The 21,032-nt window shown below is 37.7% G+C and overlaps 2 protein-coding genes across 2 annotated transcripts; both read left to right on the plus strand.

Annotated features, from left to right (window-relative positions):
• The first annotated feature begins 372 nt into the window (after positions 1 to 372).
• LOC105060578 (cyclin-D3-1) lies at positions 373 to 2,856 on the plus strand. The gene is made up of 6 exons (XM_010944349.4): positions 373 to 928; positions 1,433 to 1,519; positions 1,671 to 1,769; positions 1,925 to 2,126; positions 2,228 to 2,349; positions 2,486 to 2,856. Exons 1-6 carry the CDS (start codon positions 629 to 631, stop codon positions 2,717 to 2,719), a joined length of 1,044 nt encoding a protein of 347 aa, XP_010942651.1. The 5' UTR covers positions 373 to 628; the 3' UTR covers positions 2,720 to 2,856.
• A 13,101-nt stretch (positions 2,857 to 15,957) lies between these two features.
• On the plus strand, positions 15,958 to 18,612 carry LOC109504808 (SNW/SKI-interacting protein A). The gene is given in 6 exon segments (XM_073247962.1): positions 15,958 to 16,107; positions 16,487 to 16,804; positions 16,807 to 17,561; positions 17,563 to 17,995; positions 17,998 to 18,180; positions 18,183 to 18,612. Coding segments are annotated over 5 exon segments (1,776 nt in total). The 5' UTR covers positions 15,958 to 16,107; positions 16,487 to 16,518; the 3' UTR covers positions 18,302 to 18,612.
• Positions 18,613 to 21,032: the final 2,420 nt, after the last annotated feature.

Below are 21,032 nucleotides of genomic sequence, written 5' to 3' on the forward strand. Positions count from 1 at the left end.
GCCAGACATAATGATCCGTCACTACAACTTTTGTTTTTTCTGGTCCTGGGTGCTTTCTGCTAAATCATGTCTTTGTACAAACCACATCATCACCATCAAATGACCTCCAAAATGAACCAATCAATGATCATATCATCATTTTATGATCAGTATAACCTCCCCAAAACCCCAAGCACCCAAAGCCCTCCACACTCCCCACAAGTCCCACCCTCTCTCTCTCTCTCTCTCACGGAGGGGGCGGTGGGCCAAAACAAAAAGAGCATTTTTTAATCATTTCCAAGCCCCCTACCCCCCTTCCTATTGTCCCCATTTCCTGCTTGCCATTTTCTCTCCCCTCTTCCCACAAATACTCTGCTCCCCTTTCCACACCCCTCCATCAAAACCCCTTTCTTATACAACAGTGGCCTTTCTTCTCCTCCTCCTGCTCTCTTCCTCTGCCACTCCACTACCCACCATTAACAAGGAAGATTCCTCCCTTCATCCCTCATTTGCTCCATAGCAAAGAAACCATTTTTAGGAGGAGGAGGAGAAAGAAGAAGACCAAAGGCCCCTCTTTTCCATCACCAAAACTATCCTCCATCCTTTATCCATCCATCTTTCCATCTATAGTCTTCCTCTTTTGGTTGAGATGCTTCCAAGCTATGACTACATGTCCTCCATCCTCCTCTGCGCGGAGGACAACAGCAGCATCCTGGGCTTTGATGCGGAGGAGGAAGTCCAGCTGACGAGGCCCGGCTGGGTCGCACAAGAAGGGGGCGGTTCGTATGGGGATTCCTTGATGGTTTTCCCTCTCCAGTCTGATGAGTTCTTGGCTCGGTTGGTGGAGAGAGAATCCGAGTATCTGCCGAGGGGGGATTACGCCGAAAGGCTGCGCTCCGGGTTCCTCGACCTGTCCATCAGAAGAGAAGCCATCGACTGGATTTTGAAGGTGAAATATTTAATCTTTTTTTCCTATTTTCCAATATTATTCTTCAAGTTTCCTGCTTTTTTACCACTATTTTATTGTTCCTTTGATGGTTGTTATGTCTTTTAGTTCCAGTATGATCATCTTTCATGTAAATAGATCTTGGATTATGGAGATTATTGATCAATATGGGTGCTTTCGATGTTGTTGTTCGAATTTCCCTCTGTTGGTATCTGATCATTCTATCGATTGCGTTTTTTGGGGGTTAACTCTTCTTGTTGTTTGATTTGGTGTACATGGAAATGGAGCCGTGGTCATCTGCGTCTTGAATAGTTTGATGTGGTGCTTGTTAGTGTACTGTTTGTTAATGGACATGAAAATAAGCTTGTTTTCCTTTCTTCATTTACTTATTCCTTGATGATGTTAATTGAATTTATATTACGTTTTATTGTTCCTTTGTTTATCTATTTCTGCAATTTGACCCCCCTTCCTTCTTTTGATTGATGGTATTTGTGAATTATTGGACAGGTTCATGCCAATTATAGTTTCGGACCTTTGAGTGCTTATTTGTCTGTGAATTACTTGGATCGATTCCTCTCCACCTATGAGCTTCCTGTAAGAACCCTCATAAAGGCTTTGAATCTAACTTTTTTTAGATATGTTACATTAATTTAATCAAGTAGATATAATCATTGGTATGGCATAAGTGAAAGGAATTAATTCCCTCGATTCTATTTCCTCATCATTCTGTTGTTTCTACTTGTAGCAAGGCAAGGCTTGGACGACGCAATTATTGTCGGTGGCATGCTTGTCATTAGCGACCAAGATGGAGGAAACTGAAGTTCCTCTATTGCTGGATTTGCAGGTGAAGTAGGCATCATTAATTGAATTCTCCGATTTGTTCGTCATGCGTAAATGTGTCTTGAATTTCCCTAATTTGTAATATCCAGGTTGATGAGTCAAAATATGTGTTTGATGTGTGTAAATGTGTACTAAACTTCCCTAAATTGTATTATATAGGTTGGCGAGTCAAAATATGTATTCGAGGCTAGGACTATTCAGAGAATGGAGCTTCTGTTGCTGAGCACCCTCAAATGGAGGATGCAAGCAGTGACTCCTTTCTCTTTTATAGACTATTTCCTTCACAAGTTCAATGATGGTAATTCTCCAACCAAGTTATCGGTATCCCAATCCATGGAGCTCATCTTGAGCACAATTAGAGGTTTGCTTCTTTTTCAAAGCTATAATAATCTAATCTCTGATGGTTAAAAGAGGGGTCTGTGGATTGAATTGTATTGCTGAAAGTGCATAATTGAAATGCAGGGACTGATTTCTTGGCATTCAGACCTTCAGAAATTGCTGCAGCTGTTGCGCTTTCGGTGTTGGGAGAAACCCAAACTGTGGATGTTGACAAGGGTGTGTCTTGTTGCATACACATAGCAAAGGTTTGTGTAATCTACCTATATCCATTTGTGGCTATCATTTATTTACAAAATGTTCTATATTTCATTTGAATGAGTAGTTGAATGAATCATTCCATAGACTTCTGAAGGGTTTTGATTTGGTTTGTGGCTGCTGCAGGAGCGAGTGTTGAGATGCTATGAAGTGGTTCAAGAGATCATACTGATGAGGAATAGTCAACTTAAAAATGATAGCCCATCAGTTTCTTCGGTGCCACAGAGCCCAATTGCGGTGTTAGATGCCGCATGCCTGAGCTATAAGAGCGAAGATATAACTGTTGGGTCACATGCAACATGTCATCATGCTTCTCCAGCTGGCAAGAGGAGGAAAATAAGCAGATCTTCAATCTCATGAAGATGGGTTGTTTCTATGTGCTGCTCACCTGTTTGGGAGGTTTTGGTACTTTCAAACAAGTTAGTCTGGTTTGGTTAGTGGGAGTTTTGGTGTGTTCAGAAAGTTACCAGCAAAAAAAAAAAAAGAAAAAAAAAAAGGAAAAAAAAAAGAAAAAAAATGAAACTTGACAAAAAAGGGGGCAACAACACAAGGATCAGATGTTGTGGGTGATCGGTTAATCATGCAGTTAATACGAATGAAGCACCCACAAGCTTTTAAATTACCAAAAAATGTAGAGCCAGAAGGGAAAACAGAGAAAAATGATGGAAGCAAAGAGGAAGTAGAGAGAAAAGCATGCGAGGGAGAAGATAGAGTCTGCCAGAGAAACTGAGAAGTGTTTTTTGTTGTTTGTTTTTCTTTTTTTCTTGTGAGAAAATTAGGAGAAAAATGTCCCTTTGGGGATCAAAAGTGACCGCCCAAACAGAAAATAGACAGAAAAAAGGGGAAGTTGGTTTCCTTAAAAATGGTTTTTTATCATTGACAATATTTAGTTGATTACTTGTTCTATTGTTGTATTTTTGGTGTCAGCCATATTATTGTTTGACTGCTTGTCTGCTTAGATTCTTGATATTGCTTCCCCGATGATATAAAAGGAGAGCTCCTGGTCAGTAGAAATCTTGGGAAGACAATAAATAAAACTTTCAAAGGGGAGAGTATCTGAATATTGATGAGGTTGGTGAGGGAACTCTCCCCTTGGAAGTCTCAGTCCTTGATCCAAGTCTCATAGTGTTTTAAAAAAGGAAAGGGAGAATTATTCCCTGCTGGATTGGTTTTCTTTTCTTTGGTCTTCCCTTTGTTCAGCATTATTTATCATATTTAAGCAGCAACATTAAGTACATCCTAAGGTCTGGTGTACCAGTGCCATGCAAAATTGTAAATATAGTATTCTTGGTCAGTTGGATTTTGTACAGTTCCTGCAAGTGAATTCTTTAATGCAAGCAATGCTTGTTCTAAACAATAACTGGGCAAAGTACTCACCGAGATTTTCTACCCAAAAAAAAAAAATGTACTTACTGAGATCCGCTTCGCATGGAAGGCTATCAGATGTGCGCACATACATGCAGCTTCTGGGGGCGCCGTATAGGACTTTGTTATGTCTTTCACTCGGTTGGTTCTGGCACATTACTTTTGTCCCATCACGCAAAGGATGGGCAACTAAAAGAACCGAGCCTCTCCTTCAAAAGAAAAAGGATTTCAAGTCTTTCTTTTGTTCATACTGTTATTGCTTGTATGTCTTTTCGACAAACACAGATTGCTCTATACTAACAATGTTGTCTTCACGTACTATTTTGATAATTTTTTCTTGAAAGTCTGATATGAAAAAATCTGATTTTTTTTTTAAATATTAAAATTTTTTAAAATTTTTCTTTTTCTCAAACATCTCATCTTCTATTTCTCTTCTTTTCATCCCCAAATTTTCAATAAAAAAATAAGAGAACAAAAAAAATCTATTTCCTCCATGGCCCCATTCTCCTCCTCTCTCATAATTATTTTTTTCTTTGTTTTTCACTATTTCATCTCACTGGACTGTTCCTACCCACTCCTTTTCAAATCTTTCATCTCCCATCTTTCTTTTTCTCATCCACAAAATCCCTATGAGAAAAGAAAAAAAAAAAAAAAACCTCCTTCCCTTCATAGCCCCATCCTCCTTTGCTCGATTCTTCTCCTCCATTCATCTTCCATCGCCTCCTCTCAATGCCTTCCATCGAGCTGGCATTGGTTTCATCATGTTCTCCTCTCATTCTGAACCATCTTCCCTCCATGATCTCATCCTCCTCAAAGACGAGAGATCGGAGGAAGAAGAAGAAAGAGAAATACGATTGAAAAAGAAGAAATAATGCCACATAAGCACCGCATCAATATTTTTTTTAGATTTTAATGCTACATAAGCACCGTATAAGCATTGGATGTTGCCACTTCGGATTTTCGATGAGAGAAAATTATCAGAATCATGTCTGAGGGTAACATTAAATCGGTTCAGATAGTTGGAGGATTAAAATTTAGATTTTTATAGTTTAAGGATCATTTAAGAAAATCTAACTTAATTTAGAGATCAAGAACATAATTTACCTAATAATCTTTTATTATATTTCACCTTTTAAGGAGGGTAGCAGTTTTTGTATAGCATGTCCCAAAAAGGCTCTTAGTACAACTAAGCTAAATATCCAAATGGTTTCAGCACCACCACCAGCAGTAGCAACAACAAAATAAAAATAACAACAACAACAACATCAATAATAATAGTAATAAGCAAATTATTATTTTGAAATTATAATTTTAAAAAAGGCACATTAATGAGAAAGAATCTTAGGTAGTTTGGTCATTAACTTGACTCTAGTCAACTTGCATTCTCTTTGAGAAGATCTTTGTGGGCTAGAACTTGCCATACAAGACCTAACTTTGACTCTTGTTAAACTTGATATTGTGGGCACATTGTTTTGTAGGAATGTAGCAACCTAGGATCTCATTTAAAAAGATTAGCTAGAAAGTGTCATTTGGATTATTTGGTCCGGTATAAATATCTAAGATTTTTCCAGTAAATAATTGATGTAGGCTAAATACACATCCGTACCGATTCTTATATATTCCCTCCGTTTAAGTTTCATTTGATTGAGATATTGATCACACACACACACATACACATGAAGGAATAATTATGTAAGTTAGTACAGGTATATTGTTCCCTAAAGCCTGGTATCAAGGGTTAATTAGTCTGAATTGAAACAATTTAATTATAATCTTCAATGTAGCTAGTTTTGTATTGGTTTTTTAGTATCTCGATCACTTCTGATGTCTAGAAGAATGGGTAAAATCATTTACATCTACATCCAGAATCATGTTACTGTGATAAACATATTGACAAAAGTTACCCCATGGAAGTGGACAAAATGGGAGACATGTCGTTATCAATGTAACTGAAGGTGGGAACCATGCTTTACAGTTAACACGATAATTTGTGGATCCATCCACATGGAGTGAAAAAGTAGAAAGAATATTATTGTTTCTTTTTTATTCTAATGACAGCAAATACAAAATTACATGGATAAAATCTTTTGAAGGATGAAGAACTTTTCACGTTATATACAGAAGCCATAGTTTTCAAGAAACCTTGTCAATTTTCTTCTCCCAGACCTGTAGAACTCTAAAACCCATCCTTCACTTCTGAAGGTCATCAAGAATCTGAACAAGAGATGTCACTTTCCTGGTTTAATTCGAAACTAAAATCCTGACATATTTTAACTAATATGTCCTAGTAAAATCTAACCAATCGTTCCAAATCACCATAAGAAGGCCATGAATGTACATCCCATTGTTATCATGCTGGGAATGGATAGGTAAATCATATGCAGGAGTTCCATTTGTGAAACCATAAATAGCAGCTGGAACAAAATAGATATTATTTTTTTAGTTTGTTTATTTACTTTTTTTATTTTTAGGGAAGGAGAATGAAACCCATTTAAACTACAATTACCAAGTCTAAATTTTTGGGATGCATCAACTAAGAATTAAATTTAGAACCTCTAGTTGCTAAGCAGAGGGCCCTGCCACGCAAACTCTAGTCTGCAAGGCAAATAAGTTTTTATCTCCAATCATCATGCCTTGTATAATTAACAACCACATTTTTTAACTCTTCATAAGAACAACTCACACTGTACTTTTTGTCACAAAACTTCCATATCTACCTAGCATTGTCCTTCTTGTCACAAAGCCTCTATGACCACCTTATCTAGCTACAATCTGAAGGTACGTTTGCCTCATAGCAAACTACCACACCTCATCCTGTCACCACTTGATCAGGACTTAAGGAGCAGGATCACAAAGACAATGCTAGTTGGTATTCTGAGCACGTCGTACGATTTTGGCGGTCTGATTTGGTCGCATTTCATCAAAAATATGCCGAGAAGATACATGGCTGTGAAAGAATTTGCTCTCGTGAAACCATGCACCAAGAACAAAGCCACCATCTCTGCGCTGTAGTGAAAAGGACAAAGCCCGGCCGTTAGCATATTTTGTCCAAAGATTCTGAATCGATCACGGGGACCAGTTTTAAACCAAGAACCAGCTGGTAAGTCAGCTAGCTTTAAATTTAACCTACCTGAAGCCCAACTTCTACTCTGATGAACGAATGCATCAGCTAAACTTGTTACTGTGCTACTTGGTCAGTGGTAGCCAAGAAACAATTAGTCGAAAACATTGACATGTGATGCGGAGATCTAACCCTGTCGTCGTAATGTCTGGGTTGGATCGTAGCCTTGTGATCCTGTCAATGATTGTCCAGCTTGAGTGGACCAGTTTGCGGCAACCGTGTTTTGTGTCCCAGCCATGTGACTCAATGGATCCGCTCAGGGACCACGAATTGCCATGTGATGCCCAGCAAAAAGAACTGAGTCGGAGACAAAGGAGCAGGAGTGCCATGGGTCCCGAGAAATCAAGCAAATAGGTTTATGCATCATGTGTGTATGTATGTCTGTGGTGATAAAGTTTATGTATCATCTCTTAGCTATCTTTTGTGGTGATAAAGTTTCACAAAATCTCTCTCGATCCCATTTGATGCACTTAACAATAATTCAAAAATTATCTTCAACCGGGATGTTCTTGCAATCAAGTTCTCTATTTACAACTAGATCGCCTTTCATGTGGTCCTTTATTGAGCTCCTCGAACAAAGGAGAAGTTTGATCTATTGAGCTGAAGCATAAAGGATACATCCTTCATTATTCTAAAGACCGAAACCAAAGGCAACAGCGTAACTATTTTGCAGACAACTCTATCAAAATTAATTTTAGTCGCATTTATAGGTTGTGGGGAGCTTGAAGACAAGAGTACATTGATTCGAAGGGCCAAGATGACCGTAACTTTCCCATTTCATCAAGTGAATAAGGAAGTTAACTATGGTTTATTCAAAAGAATTTTGAGTATCTAAGCAAAAAAATTCTTTATATCCATGCATTTTGATACTTAGGACTAAGAAACACTTGCTTAAAAAAAAAAAAAAAATCTTCCAATCACTGGACCATGGTTTCTATAATAAAGTTATTGTAATAGTCCTAATCGAAGTTTGTGAAGGATTTCTTAGATTTCTCGAGTATATGTTAATTAATCTTATTAATTAAAATAAAATCTTCATATGGTATTCAATTAATCTCATTAATCAAGTAGGATCAATAAAGATGATATTAGATCTAATCTAATCATCATGCACAGCGGAATAAATAAATTTAAACTATCCAACCCACCATGTGAAAGAGAAAACCCAATATCAATATAAAATATCTTGATCTACATGTGAGAAAGAAATAGCATAATAAAAAAAATAATTTTTCTATTATACCTTTGCACGGATAGAAGATCTCTGCAAGTAATGATCGTGGATTTACTCTTTTCCATGTAGCCACACAAATATCTGACCTTTACAAGTATCTACATGGAGTAAAGGGCTGATCAGCAACCAACTGGCTCTCCGGGGTGCTAGCTCCTTTGTGGAACCTCTACTTGATGGAAGATCCTTCTCAACTCCTTGAGAAGATCAGTAAGATAAGAGCTTCTTCAATATCTCTTTGTTGAAATCTGATTTTCAGCAAATAAGAGATAGGAGAGAGATGCTCAGACGTGGAGGAAAGGGAGAGGAATAGATGGGGCAGTAGCCTAGGAGCTTGGGAGAAGAATCTTGGGGTGTAGAGACTCTCCTAAATCTTAAGGGCTTGTTTACTTATTTATACGTTCAAAACCCTAGGTGGCGCCCCTAAGCATTCATGAAAATTAATCACATGAAAGACCTCTTGACAGCTGGGACTCTTGAAGAGAGAATCCTTGTATGCCGCCCCACATAAATCAGCCAAAAAAAAAAACTTCCTTTTATGGCTTGGATAGCTAGGGTTTCAAGAAATTCTAATGTTGGTGCCCCACACTTGCCCCATTTGACCTCTCATATGGCGCGTACGATTTCATTCAAGAAATCCTAGGACGTAGGCCCTGATGACTAGTCCATGACTAAGTCAAAATAGGTTATTTGATGCACCCAAACTCTTTTGGTTGTATATGACCTTGACTGAAATTCAATTGAACCCAAATTTCTATTTGATTTAACTTGAATTTAGCCACAATTAATAGGATCTAATCAAATTTAAAAATATGCAATATTTGCACATTAGTCCCCCTCGATATTGCTAACCTTTAGCAATTAAGTCTTTGCTATTTGTAATAATTACAAATTAATCCAATCATCAATCACATTGATAATTTGGATTACAACCATCTGATCAGTCTCAAACTCCTTATGTGTGTGATCTCATAGATTCTATTATGTCTGATAGTGAGTCATGTTGTGATCTCCATCACAGCATTATTAAAACTCCTTTCAATAGGTTGGAACACTTCCAATTCTTTCCATCAAAGAATCATTTGATCATCTATCTTATTCTCAGTGGATCCCATAATCTATCAGTAACACCTAGCAGTATATGGTGGTAGGCTAGCAAAATAGAATGGAATGAACCTCTAGGTGTAGTTACCGTGTGATACCATCCTTCTATCTGGGTTCCGACTAGATGGAGGTTATGGATAACTCGTTAAACCACAACATCTGTCATATGTAAAATTTATTTGACTTGAGTTCCTGATGTGAAGTATGTGAAAATTTATTTTCACTATTTACTTTGCCCTAGCCAATATCTTCTGAATTCAGTCTTATAAATTATATAGGATCATCTTTCTTATCTACTAAAGATGATAAATTTCATCTTGATGCGCACCTATTCTTACATTTAACTTACTATAGCTAACATACAGTGTAGAGATCCATATGGATAGGGACCAAGCTTATGTGCAGTCAAACTATAGCAGCCTTATGGTGAACAGCTGAGGCACCTCAAGTCTAAAGACTAGTCATACTACTGTAGCATCGAATAAGTCATTGATGAGTGAGTAGTCATCCAAGTGATTTTTTGTAATGGTCATTTTTGGTACTTTTGTTCTCCAACAAATATCTGCACTCTCGTTTCAGTGTCTCCATACTATAGACTTAAAACTCATCTATCCTAAAAAAAATCGATTTATGCATCGATCAGATTAATCACCGTTCTTGTGATTATCCTTTGATTGAAAGTATTTAAGAATTAATTGTTAATGATATATGCCTCAAACTCTCAATACTTGAGAATATGTATCATCATCTTATTAATTCTTTAGATGGCTCGTAGATACTTAAACACAATATGAATGAAAGAATAACCAAATTTTATTAATTTTAAAAATATAATTATAAAATATGTTCTTAGAATATTTATAAGTGTCAGTCTAATTGACTTCTAGGACGTACATCTAATAATTTGATCCCTAATAAACCTAATCTAAGCACCAAACTATTTAAGCCACATCTCCTTTTAAATCTTGTACATCTAAGTAGAGTTTGTGTCATGGCCCAAGGTAAGCAACTTACACTTCACTGTAAGGTGGCATTTGGTGATCCTAATAGGATCATCAAGATGATCTTCGATCCCTGGCAATCCTTATCCTAGGATAATATGATTTTTGTTGATTTAAGATCACCTTTTTTGATAAGCTATATTCCAATGATTAAAAGTTTCCATATATTCATGAGTAATATATTTGGTATTTTATAGAAAGTTAAGATCATTAACCATGGCATATCAAAACTACCCTGATATATTCTATAAAAATATATTTATTAGTCATATAAAAATATTAATTATAAAATTAATATTTTTATTTTTTATAATATATTATTTTTATAATAATATCTATTTTATTAAAAAATAAGGTAAATAGAAGTAATATCTAAATAATTTCATTCAATAAATATAAAGTATAATAATATATTTTTATTATAATTTAAAATTATCATTAAATAATAATATGATAATAATATAATTATTGTCATAAACATAATATGTACTATCAATATAATATAATATCATAAATATATAATATTGATATAATATATCATCTGGATTGAGGGATATTTTTGTCCTTAAATTTTAGTCTAAGATTATTGTCCTAGGATGATCTTAGATTCCCAACCTCAAAGATATGTATTCTATCACTAGATTAGACAATAATTTGAGAAATGGAGGTAATTTAGAATCAGTATTACGTAGGATCATCATGATGCAACTAAACACAATAATCTCGATCCTCACGTCCATCCATATCACTTTTGATCTTGGGATGATTACACCATACCAAATGCCAGCTAAAAGTTAAAACTAGATCAAAATTTGAAGGTCCAAGACTACTTGGAGTGAAAATCCAATTTTAAATCCATTTAAGGAGCGTTAGGAACTTAAGCTTTCTTAGTCTGTGTTCTTTGTTCAAAACCATTCGGAGATGTGGCTAAGTAAGCAGCTAAAACAAACTTATTCTAGGTAAAATAAATAGGACAAAAAATTAACCAAGATTCGTGGACTATGGACTAGAACTATCAAACAGTTGTGTGGAAGCAACTCAAGCAAAGTTCAGTGAAGAAATAAACCAAGAGTTAGACTTCACTTGACAGAGCCTGGCCCATTGAATCTCAAAGTTAAAAAAAGTAAATAAATTTTAAATTGGATCACATGGGTTCAATGTCTTCGGAAGAAATCAACTTTCCTTCCAAAAAATTGTAAGTAAAAAAAGCATAAATCAACAAATATAACATTGCAGTATTGATTCACGGGCTACCCGCATAACAAACGTGCAAGATCCCGTAGGTCTAACAATATTGCTCGTTTGGTTAATTTCACCGTGGTTAAGTATGTTTTGCTTAACCATTAGGATCAGCTTTGAGGGATGTTTCTAGATGGTGGAGACATCTCTCGTATACTGTCCATCGTATTAATAATGGCCAGCCTAGGGGATACTTGTATTCTTTATCACCTTTGGATATTTGATATTAGACATCTTCATCGGGGTAGCTGGGTTGGATTCGGCCCAAGATATAACTAAGAGTAGCTAGATTTGAGCCCAACAAAGCTTGGTACTTACTCGGGCTTCAAAGCCAGGTCCAGAACTTAATTTTTTTTTTTTATTTAAAAAAATATGGAAAGCGGAAGAAAAGAGGAAGGAAAAGAGGAGGTGAAAGGAGGATGATGGAGGAGGGTGATGGACCTCAGGCCAGGCTGACCAAAACTAGTCTAGCCCATTTACTAGGTGGGCTCACATTTTAGGCCGAACCCAGCCTGCTGAGCTTAAAATCCAGGTCTAAACGCATTTGAAATGCTTCAACCGGCGGCTAGTGAAGGGTCGATTTGATATTCCCCTTCCCTGCATGCCTACTTTTATGAAAATGCATGATGAGGGTGATGAGAATACTTGTATTGTGGCAGAGCATATTGAGAGAACGGTGTGGACTGATGTCGAAGATATCCCTCTAGCCTTCAAAGAGACTCCTTTGATATTTTTTGGTGTATTCATGCTAAAGTTGTATGAATATTTTCATCTTATCAAAAAAAAAAAAAAAAAAAAAAAAAAAAAAAGAGAAGAAGAAGAAGAAGAAGAAGGAGGAGGAGGAGGAGGAGGAGGAGGAAGAAGATTGATAGGATATGGATAAGCTGGTTGTTTTCTTTGTTTCTTTCCTTGTTCATGAAATCTCATTTTTGAGTTCAAAAAAATTGGGTTTTGTGCCTTAGATACTTATGGCTATGGTAGTACAATAACGGTCCACTCTTGTTCTTTGCAGCCTTTAACCTAACTGCATGATAAATGGTTTGGATGGAAGATTGAAGTCCCCCGCCCCCCAAGTTCCTACGGAAGCTATATCAAGCGCACCTCCTACCTAGTACCATCTTCATGAACCTTGCTCTGATGTGTACCAATAAAACGCAACATATGTATTAACAAAATAATAGGTGTGTATCTAAGATATGCTAGGTATTATCTATAGCAAGAATGCTCAAATATATATTAGTTAGCCATATATTGTGTATTAGAAATACGGTGATTTATTATCATATTTTGAGGTACGTATCAATAAAACATAAGATATATCAGGTATTTGCCAATGAAGTATAAGGTTGCCATTACGCTGATCACCAATTAGGAAATTAGGACCATAGTCTTCTTTCTTAGTGAAGCCCAAGTGTCTCGTTGTCCCTCCAATCCATCACGTTACATGTTGATGCGAATAGAAGAGGATGGAGATCCTTTAATATCTTCTTTGCTGTGTATGACATAGAGGCAGATTTGATCAAATCGGATTGTCGAAGCCGAATTTTGTACGGTTGCCAATAGGAGTGGAGGATTAGAAGGAAAACGAATTAGATTTTGTATAGATTTGGATGATAACAATAATGACAGTGGTAATGAAAGGGAGAAGGTGAAGTCTCAGGTAGGGGTAGGAAGAGAGGAAGATCAGAGAGATGATGGATGACGGTTGGAAAACTATATATTCCCTTTTCTCATCCATCTCTTTTTTATTTTTTATTTTTGTTCTTTTATTCCGATTTCTGCTTTTTTTTTTCTTCTCTTCTTTCAGTTTTCGTTGCATGATTCTTAATTTATCTTATATATCTTTCAAAATCCATGAGATGGGATATGTGCATGCCCAAGAAAAAAAAAAAAAACTTTTTCTAGAGGATATACTTTGTTGATCTCACCAGAGAACATTCTCCAGTCATTGGACTAAAGCCGATATGGATGGATTCCATGATCCAACCCGTGGTACTGGTAGGATGGGCTTCATAATTTTTTTTTTTTTTGGCGACACTTCATAAAAAATTTTAAATTTTATGATCTAATTTAATTTAAATTATAACTTTAATTTTTCACAATCCGGCTCCTAACTTTTTTATTCGTTAACAATAATGTGAACTCTCCATCTCTTAGGCGTTAAATAGATAACCAAAAATGGCATGTATGTCATACATGCCTTTTTAATTTTCCTATGTGGCACTCCGAAATGAAGTCTATATTTTTTTTGGATGACACATGGCCTTAATTTCGCACCAAAATTATTCACTTTCCTACCAAAATGGTCTATTAGCCCTCTAAAAAACTCTATTTCACAGAGCCAAAAACAAAGCAGGAGAAAAAGAAGAAAATAAGCATCTAGAAGGAGATTTTGACGATAAGCAATCATTTTCTCTCTCTAAATAATTTTTGGTAACATGTTATGAATAATATAAGTGATAAAGGAGCTCTTCCATTATCCATCTCGATAAATGTTGGACACACCATCGATGTGCATGAAGTCATGAGTCCTTGGATATGTCGAGAAAGCTTCACACCAGTTCTGGGAGGTATCAACAAAACCTACTCACAAATAACACTAATTGTGCCCTGCTGTGCCGCACCACCCGTGCCGTCCTAGGTTGCAGATATAGAAAGAAATATGATAGAAGAAAATAACTTGGTTGCGTAAGACACAAATCTTTCTTAAAGATAACAATTTTCCCTTTTTAGATGCAAAAGGACGCCTAAAAATCTTATCCTAAAGATACAATATCCAATACAAAGGTGATATAAAATTACATTTCTTAATCATCTTTAATCAAAAACTCACATCATGAAGCATAGAAAGAGGGTTGCATGAATTGAAAGTCTAAACAAGAAAATAAGTTGATTCTTAGTTCCAGATATTTCTTAGATTTATAAGGGTTTAAATGTTACATAACTTCATAAAAATGGCACGTATGACGTACGTGCATTCCCGCCTAAATGATGAAGGAGAACATTGTTAACGGATAAAAAGCTAGGAGTGAGAAATTAAAATTTGAGGTTTAAATTAAATTATATCATAAAATTCAGAATTTTTTTATATAAATTTATTTATTTATTATTATTTTTTATTTAAATTGAAGAGGGAGGAATTCGTCCACCAGCTTTTATTGAGAGGGCCTCATCCAGAGGCCGAAACCATGGCTAGGAGTGGCAATCGGATTTGATCGGATATAAATGGGTTGGGTCAAAAATAGATTGATTCAAAAAATTGTAAAATCAAATCCGACTGTTTAAATAAACAGATCAGATTTTAAAATCCAAATCCGACCTACTTAATAAATGGATTTCTGATCCGACCTATTTACTATCCATTTATAATAATCTATTAAAAAAAATCAACTGGACCAAGACTAACCCGGCAACCCATTTCAAAGAAAAATAAAAAATAAAAAATAAAAATCTGAGAGCTCTGTCCTGTCGGATCTCTGTCCGATCGCCCTCCTCCCACTCTGCACCTCCACTCAACCGCCGCACTGTCCCCCACCTCCATCTCCGCCCAACCACCACACTGTCGACTGCTTTTGGAGCTCGAGCTGAGCCCCTCTATCTTCACACCCGAAGACAAGCTCCTGATGGCCGCCGCCGACGAGGTCGTGGCCGATCTCCTCAAGCTCCGGATCTGGCTCTGATATCGGAGGAGGATGAATAGGAGGACGAGGAGAAAGAGAGGATGAGTAGCATTGTCACGGTAGAGGAGCAAGGCTGCGATGAGGTGCAGAGAACGACTGACGGAGTGCAGGAACAGAGGGCCATCATCGTCGCGAGCTTTCTCCGAGGAGGAGGAGAGAGGAAAGGAAGGGGACATCGTGGTCGTCGTCACTGGTATGAGCGGCGGAGCAAGCAGCGGGGGGGGCGATGCAGGCGTTGCCAGGGCGACAGTGTGGAGGAACTCACATGCCGGCATGAAAGAGGGAGGTGACGGAGGGTGAGACGGCGAGAAGTATTTAGGGCTTTTAAGCTTTTTGAGGAAGAAGAAGAAAAAGAGAAAGCATCGCTGGGCTGCTTAAATTTTTCGGAAAGGGTCAAATTAAAGTGGACCGTCTAAATTTTATCAAAATTAAATATTTTAAATAAAAAATATAAATAGATTAAATAGATTGAGCAGATTAAAAATTTTAAAATTAAATTTAATTTATTTAATAAATAAATTAAATAAATGATTTATTTATTATTTAAATTTATTTAATATTAAATTTAAATTTATTTATGATGGGTCAAATATGAACCAAACTGTGGATCGGATTGTATTTTACGACCCCCAGGTTTGTGGCTATTGTTCATGATTGGATCAATAGTACGCTGGCCCAACCAGTGCTATGCGGAATCGTTAGTCAAACCTGGTTGACAAAAGCCGCGTCCCGAAATGTTATAAAATCACTCCCCATAACGAATAGAACAGCTGGTGACCACCCACTATTTCCCGCAAAAAGGTAACTTGTTTAAAAAGAAGAGTGGTTTTATAAAACCCATCATATGTGAGACAGCAATCGCCGACTTGATCACCCCCTCTCTGTTCTCGATTGTCCTCTAGGATAGACTCCAACCCTAACCTTAGGTCTGGCTTCCTCCTCTTCTGATTCGAGTTCATCATTTCTGCAATCTCAGTAGGATTTCGAAGGTTTTCTCTTGATTTGAGGTTCATGGATTTCTCCCACTATTTTTTTTTGAACTTTTTCGTGTAACATTTGATCAATTTGGTTGTTTTATGCGATTCTCCGTTATCTTGTATCTCATCAAAAAAATAAATTGGAAAATTTTCCATTTTATCGCTTCCCGTCTATGTTTTAGATGGAGATATAGTGTTTGTATTTTGATTTTAAGTTAAATTTGTTTAAATCTGTTTCAATTTGTTCGATTTTGTCTTCCCATCGTTCTTTTGATGGAAATCCAGTTCTGGAATTAGGGTTTTTTGTGCATAGAAGAAGATTTTTCTTTTGAAAATAAGTTTTTTTTAATTGAAATTGATTGTTTTGGTGAGAAATTAAACTATGACTGTGGGTATTTCTGCTCCTCAGGTATCGGGTGATTGGGATTCTTTATCGCCCTCATGGCGACGCTCAAGGAGCTCCTCCCCATGGCGAAATCCACCGGCGCATCCCACTATGACCACTCGAAGGACCCATGGTTTAAGGAGAGGTACAGCTCCTCCTCGGATCCCTCCCGATCCTCCGTGGTCAAGCCTACACCAGTCCCGCCCTATGGTAAGCGCTCGGGCTTCGTTCCTCGGAAGCCGGAGGACTTCGGCGATGGGGGTGCCTTCCCTGAAATCCATGTTGCCCAATACCCACTCGGCATGGGCAGGAAGGACGAGAAGCTCGGCTCTAAGATCCTTCCCTCACTGTCGATTCCCAGGGGAATGTGGCATTTGATGCGATCGTGAAGCAGAACGAGAATGCATCAAAGATTGTGTACTCCCAGCATAAAGATCTTATCCCGAAGTTGGTGTCAGAAGAAGAGAAGCATGAGGAAGAGTTTGAGAAGGAGATCGAGGAGACTATCGAACGGACAAAGGCTGCTTTGGAGAAGATTGTTAATGTTAGGCTGAGTGCTGCACAGCCGAAGAATGTCCCCATCCAGTCATCAGAATCGAAGTTTATCAAGTACAAACCCTCCCAGCAATCTGCAGCGTTCAATTCTGGTGCGAAAGAAAGGATCATTCGGATGGTTGAGATGCCTGTGGACCCACTTGAGCCCCCCAAGTTCAAGCACAAGAGGGTCCCGAAGGCATCAGGTTCTCCTCCAGTGCCAGTCATGCACTCCCCACCTCGTCCTGTCACCGTGAAGGATCAGCAAGACTGGAAGATTCCACCTTGCATCTCGAATTGGAAGAACCCGAAAGGTTACACGATCCCCTTGGACAAGCGTTTGGCTGCTGATGGAAGGGGTCTTCAGGAAGTGCAGATAAATGACAACTTTGCAAAGCTCTCGGAGGCTTTATATGTGGCAGAGCAGAAGGCTAGAGAAGCTGTTGCAATGAGATGAAAGATTCAGAAGGAGCTGATGCTGAAGGAAAAAGAAAGGAAGGAGCAAGAGCTCCGTGCACTAGCTCAGAAGGCCCGATCAAGAGGACTGGCATCGCTCCTGCCCCTGCTGCCCCTGTGCTGCGGACAAGAATATGCTTGATGATGATATCAGAGTGGAGCCCCATGAGTAGCGGAAGGAGACTAGGGAGGAAAGGGAAGAGAGGCTGCAGCGTGATAAGATTCGTGAGGAACGGAGGCATGAGAGGGAGAGGGAAAGAAGGTTGGAAGCTAAGGAAGCTGCAATGGGAAAGAAGAGTAAGATCACAAGGGACAGGGACCATGATATTAGTGAGAAGGTTGCTCTTGGTATGGCTAATGTTGGAGCGGGACGCACTGGGGAGGTTATGTATGACCAGAGGCTGTTTAACCAGGACAAGGGAATGGAGTCTGGATTTGCTACTGATGACCAGTACAACATTTATGATAAGGGCCTGTTTACAACTCAGCCTACACTTTCAACGCTTTACAGGCCCAAGAAGGATGCTGATGCAGATATGTATGGAGGGCTGATGAGCAGCTGGAGAAGATTATGAAGACTGATAGGTTCAAGCCTGACAAGGCTTTCACAGGTGCTTCTGAGAGGCCATCTGGTAGCAAGAGAGAGAGACCAGTAGAGTTTGAAAAGCCAGAAGAGAATGATCCCTTCGGGTTGGATCAGTTCTTAACAGAGGTGAAGAAGGGTAAAAGGCAATGGAAAAGATTGGTGGTGGAGGAACCATGAAAGCAAGTGCAGGGTCTTCAACGAGAGATGACCATGAGGGAGGAGGATCTGGAAGGACTCGCATTGCATTTGAAAGAGGACGTTGAGAAGTCTATTGGGGTTAGATATTTTCTGTGAACTTAGCCTCACAAGCACCTGATTCTTAAATAAAGTTTAGGTTAAAGGTAAGCTTCGAGTGCTCAGATCTATGATTGTCCCCAGTACAGCATCAGTACCCTTGATCAAGTTACTATGTGCCGATAAATGAAACTCTTATAAATGCTTGAGCTGTTGTGGATCTTTAATACCAAAGTCATATGTCTTTATAATGATCTATGTATGCTTGTTCATGTCTGAGAACTACTACAGTGTATGGTAAACTTGTCTTTCGATTTTATGCGGTAAGATTTTCTGTTTTGCAACATGTTGACAAAGCTTTTCTTCATTAATCTATGTAAGAGCAGAAAAATGAGCCTTATGAAAACTAATGTAGCTCCTTCCGTGGTTTTGAGCAAGTGCCCATAAGGATATTGGTAAATTTAAATTGAACATAAGAATCATTAGCACCTAGTACTTTAGCTTTGGGTAACCTATTCCATTCTGCTTCTTGCAAATAGTTTCACAAGCATGCCTCCTTATCTTTTGGTGTTGTTTCCCTCTATGCTTTCTGATTATTCTGTCTCCAAGCAGCTTTAATGTCAGTTGTGCCTATTTCAGGTTCCCTTAACCCAGCTCTTTGATTTGTCAGTGTTTCTAGTCTTTTAGCTGCATCCTGCTAGATATCCTGGAATCTGAACTTTTCCATGAGACCATGACATGTTATTGCTACAGTAGGATACTACAATCAAACATCTGTACCATGGCCTGTTATGCTATGATCAAACGTCTTTCTGATGCTTGCTGTTGGTTTTGTTCATGTACCTATCTCTAAATTATGTTATTCATGGGTTTTCACATTATGTGAGCCCCATGGTATTTATCTTTGCCAGAGATCTCAAAAGTGCATTTTCCCTCTTTTTTTTTCAACAACATATTTCAATATCTGCATAAAACGAATTTCAATTCAAGTAGTTCTTCCATTGAAACATTTTGAATTCTCTGCAGTCCATTGCACTCCCTAGCTATTACACATAACTCTCTTGGCCTCTGTCAAATGGATTATTGATCCATCAGATGGATTTATTATCATGCTTGATTGGACCTTCTGAGAGTGGCATTAAAGTTAACTGCGGTGGATTCTTGCTGATGGGAGCACTATAATGCGGTGATGAGCAGTCTGATATCATTTTCTTATATGACATGTGAAATTATGCAGTTAACTGAATTAGAAGATATTGTCTAAATGTTAAGGAATAGAGCAGGGAAATTACAAACTAAATAAATTCTGTAGATCTCTAATCAAGGGCCACAAAGTACAATAAAGAGGATGGAGATTTCTATTGACAGATTTGGTAATTCTGAAGTTCTTCATTTTGGTCAACTATCTTGAGTTGATACTTCTTCTGAAATCCCAGATCCATGGGCCAAAAGTTCTTTCAGTGTTTTAGAATCCAAGAAAGTTATCGAATATCTTCTAACAATATTTAATGGTATTTGCATATTAGATTTTCGAGAAAATGTTAGAAATTTATGCCTTATTGTAGAGCTCTAGTCAAGGGCCACCAAGTTCATTCCTTTTTCTCCGTGTTTCTCACTTTCTTCACGTTATCTGCAACTACCTAGCATCGGTCTGAATTCACCATCATCCATTCGCTTTGGTCCACTATGTACTTTCTGTGTAATCTTTCCTCCCTCCCTCCCCCTCCTTGCCAACTGCAGTTGGTGAGTTTTTGGACTTCAATATCATTCTCAAATGTCATCCCTCTGCTGAGTTGTAAAGTGGAAGCTATTGAATGTTTGCTACTGTTGGTGCATTTTGTCCAATCATTGTTGTCCATCGGATGAGGATGGCCTAGTCTGTTCATGGCTCCTTTGATACCTTGTATCGAGAGCTGTCCAGACTAAAGTAGGTTTGATCCTTCTTTCAATTAGCTTTTTGAAATTGTACAAGTTAAAGTAGTTATGATATGAATTCAGATTGTTGTTTCTAATGTGTATAAGAAGCATCATGCAGCCATCAAATTTGGAGTTTTGATTGCTCTTGGAACTTCGAAATTGGATGATGACATGTGTGATATATTCCCTATGACTGACTGAAGTTTCAATCTGACTGGGTAGAATGGTGACACAAAAATTTACTAGTTAACCACATGAATAGCTAAGAAAAAATGAGATTGTTTGAGGGTGAGAAAGTATCTCTCAACTCATTTAGTTTTAGCATCTGTCTTCTATGTGAATGCACAAGCTTGTTGACTACAATATGAAGCGATATTAGAGGGCTATTTTGGAGATATAGATCAGGTTGAGATAGCAATCTTTAAGATTTTCAGTTATTGAGATTCATGGTCCTGAATTCCTTTTCTGGCTACCCCTCACCCTACATGTGGGATTTGTCTCTCTCTGTGTGGGATGATAAAATTTTTTTCTTGATGGTTTTTCTATCTGATTTTGGTCAAATGGTTTTTAGTAGTTGAGTTTGTAAAGTCTTCTTAATTGTTGTGAACTACTTTTGGTTTACCCTGAAAACTTTTTGTAATGCTATCCACCTTCCCTATATCTACCTTTTCACCAAAATAAGATTAAATATTTATAATGATGATCTTTGAGTTATAAAAGTAGAGAACACCGAGATCTTTTTTTGTTCTTTTTTGTAATTTTACTTCCGTTCAACAATTTGAAGGTTGTATAAGGTATCCGTGGTATGAAGTTCAACTATTAGAGTTGAATTTGGTAAATCAT

This window comes from Elaeis guineensis, chromosome 13, assembly GCF_000442705.2.
Source record: "Elaeis guineensis isolate ETL-2024a chromosome 13, EG11, whole genome shotgun sequence".
Lineage (NCBI taxonomy): Eukaryota > Viridiplantae > Streptophyta > Magnoliopsida > Arecales > Arecaceae > Elaeis > Elaeis guineensis.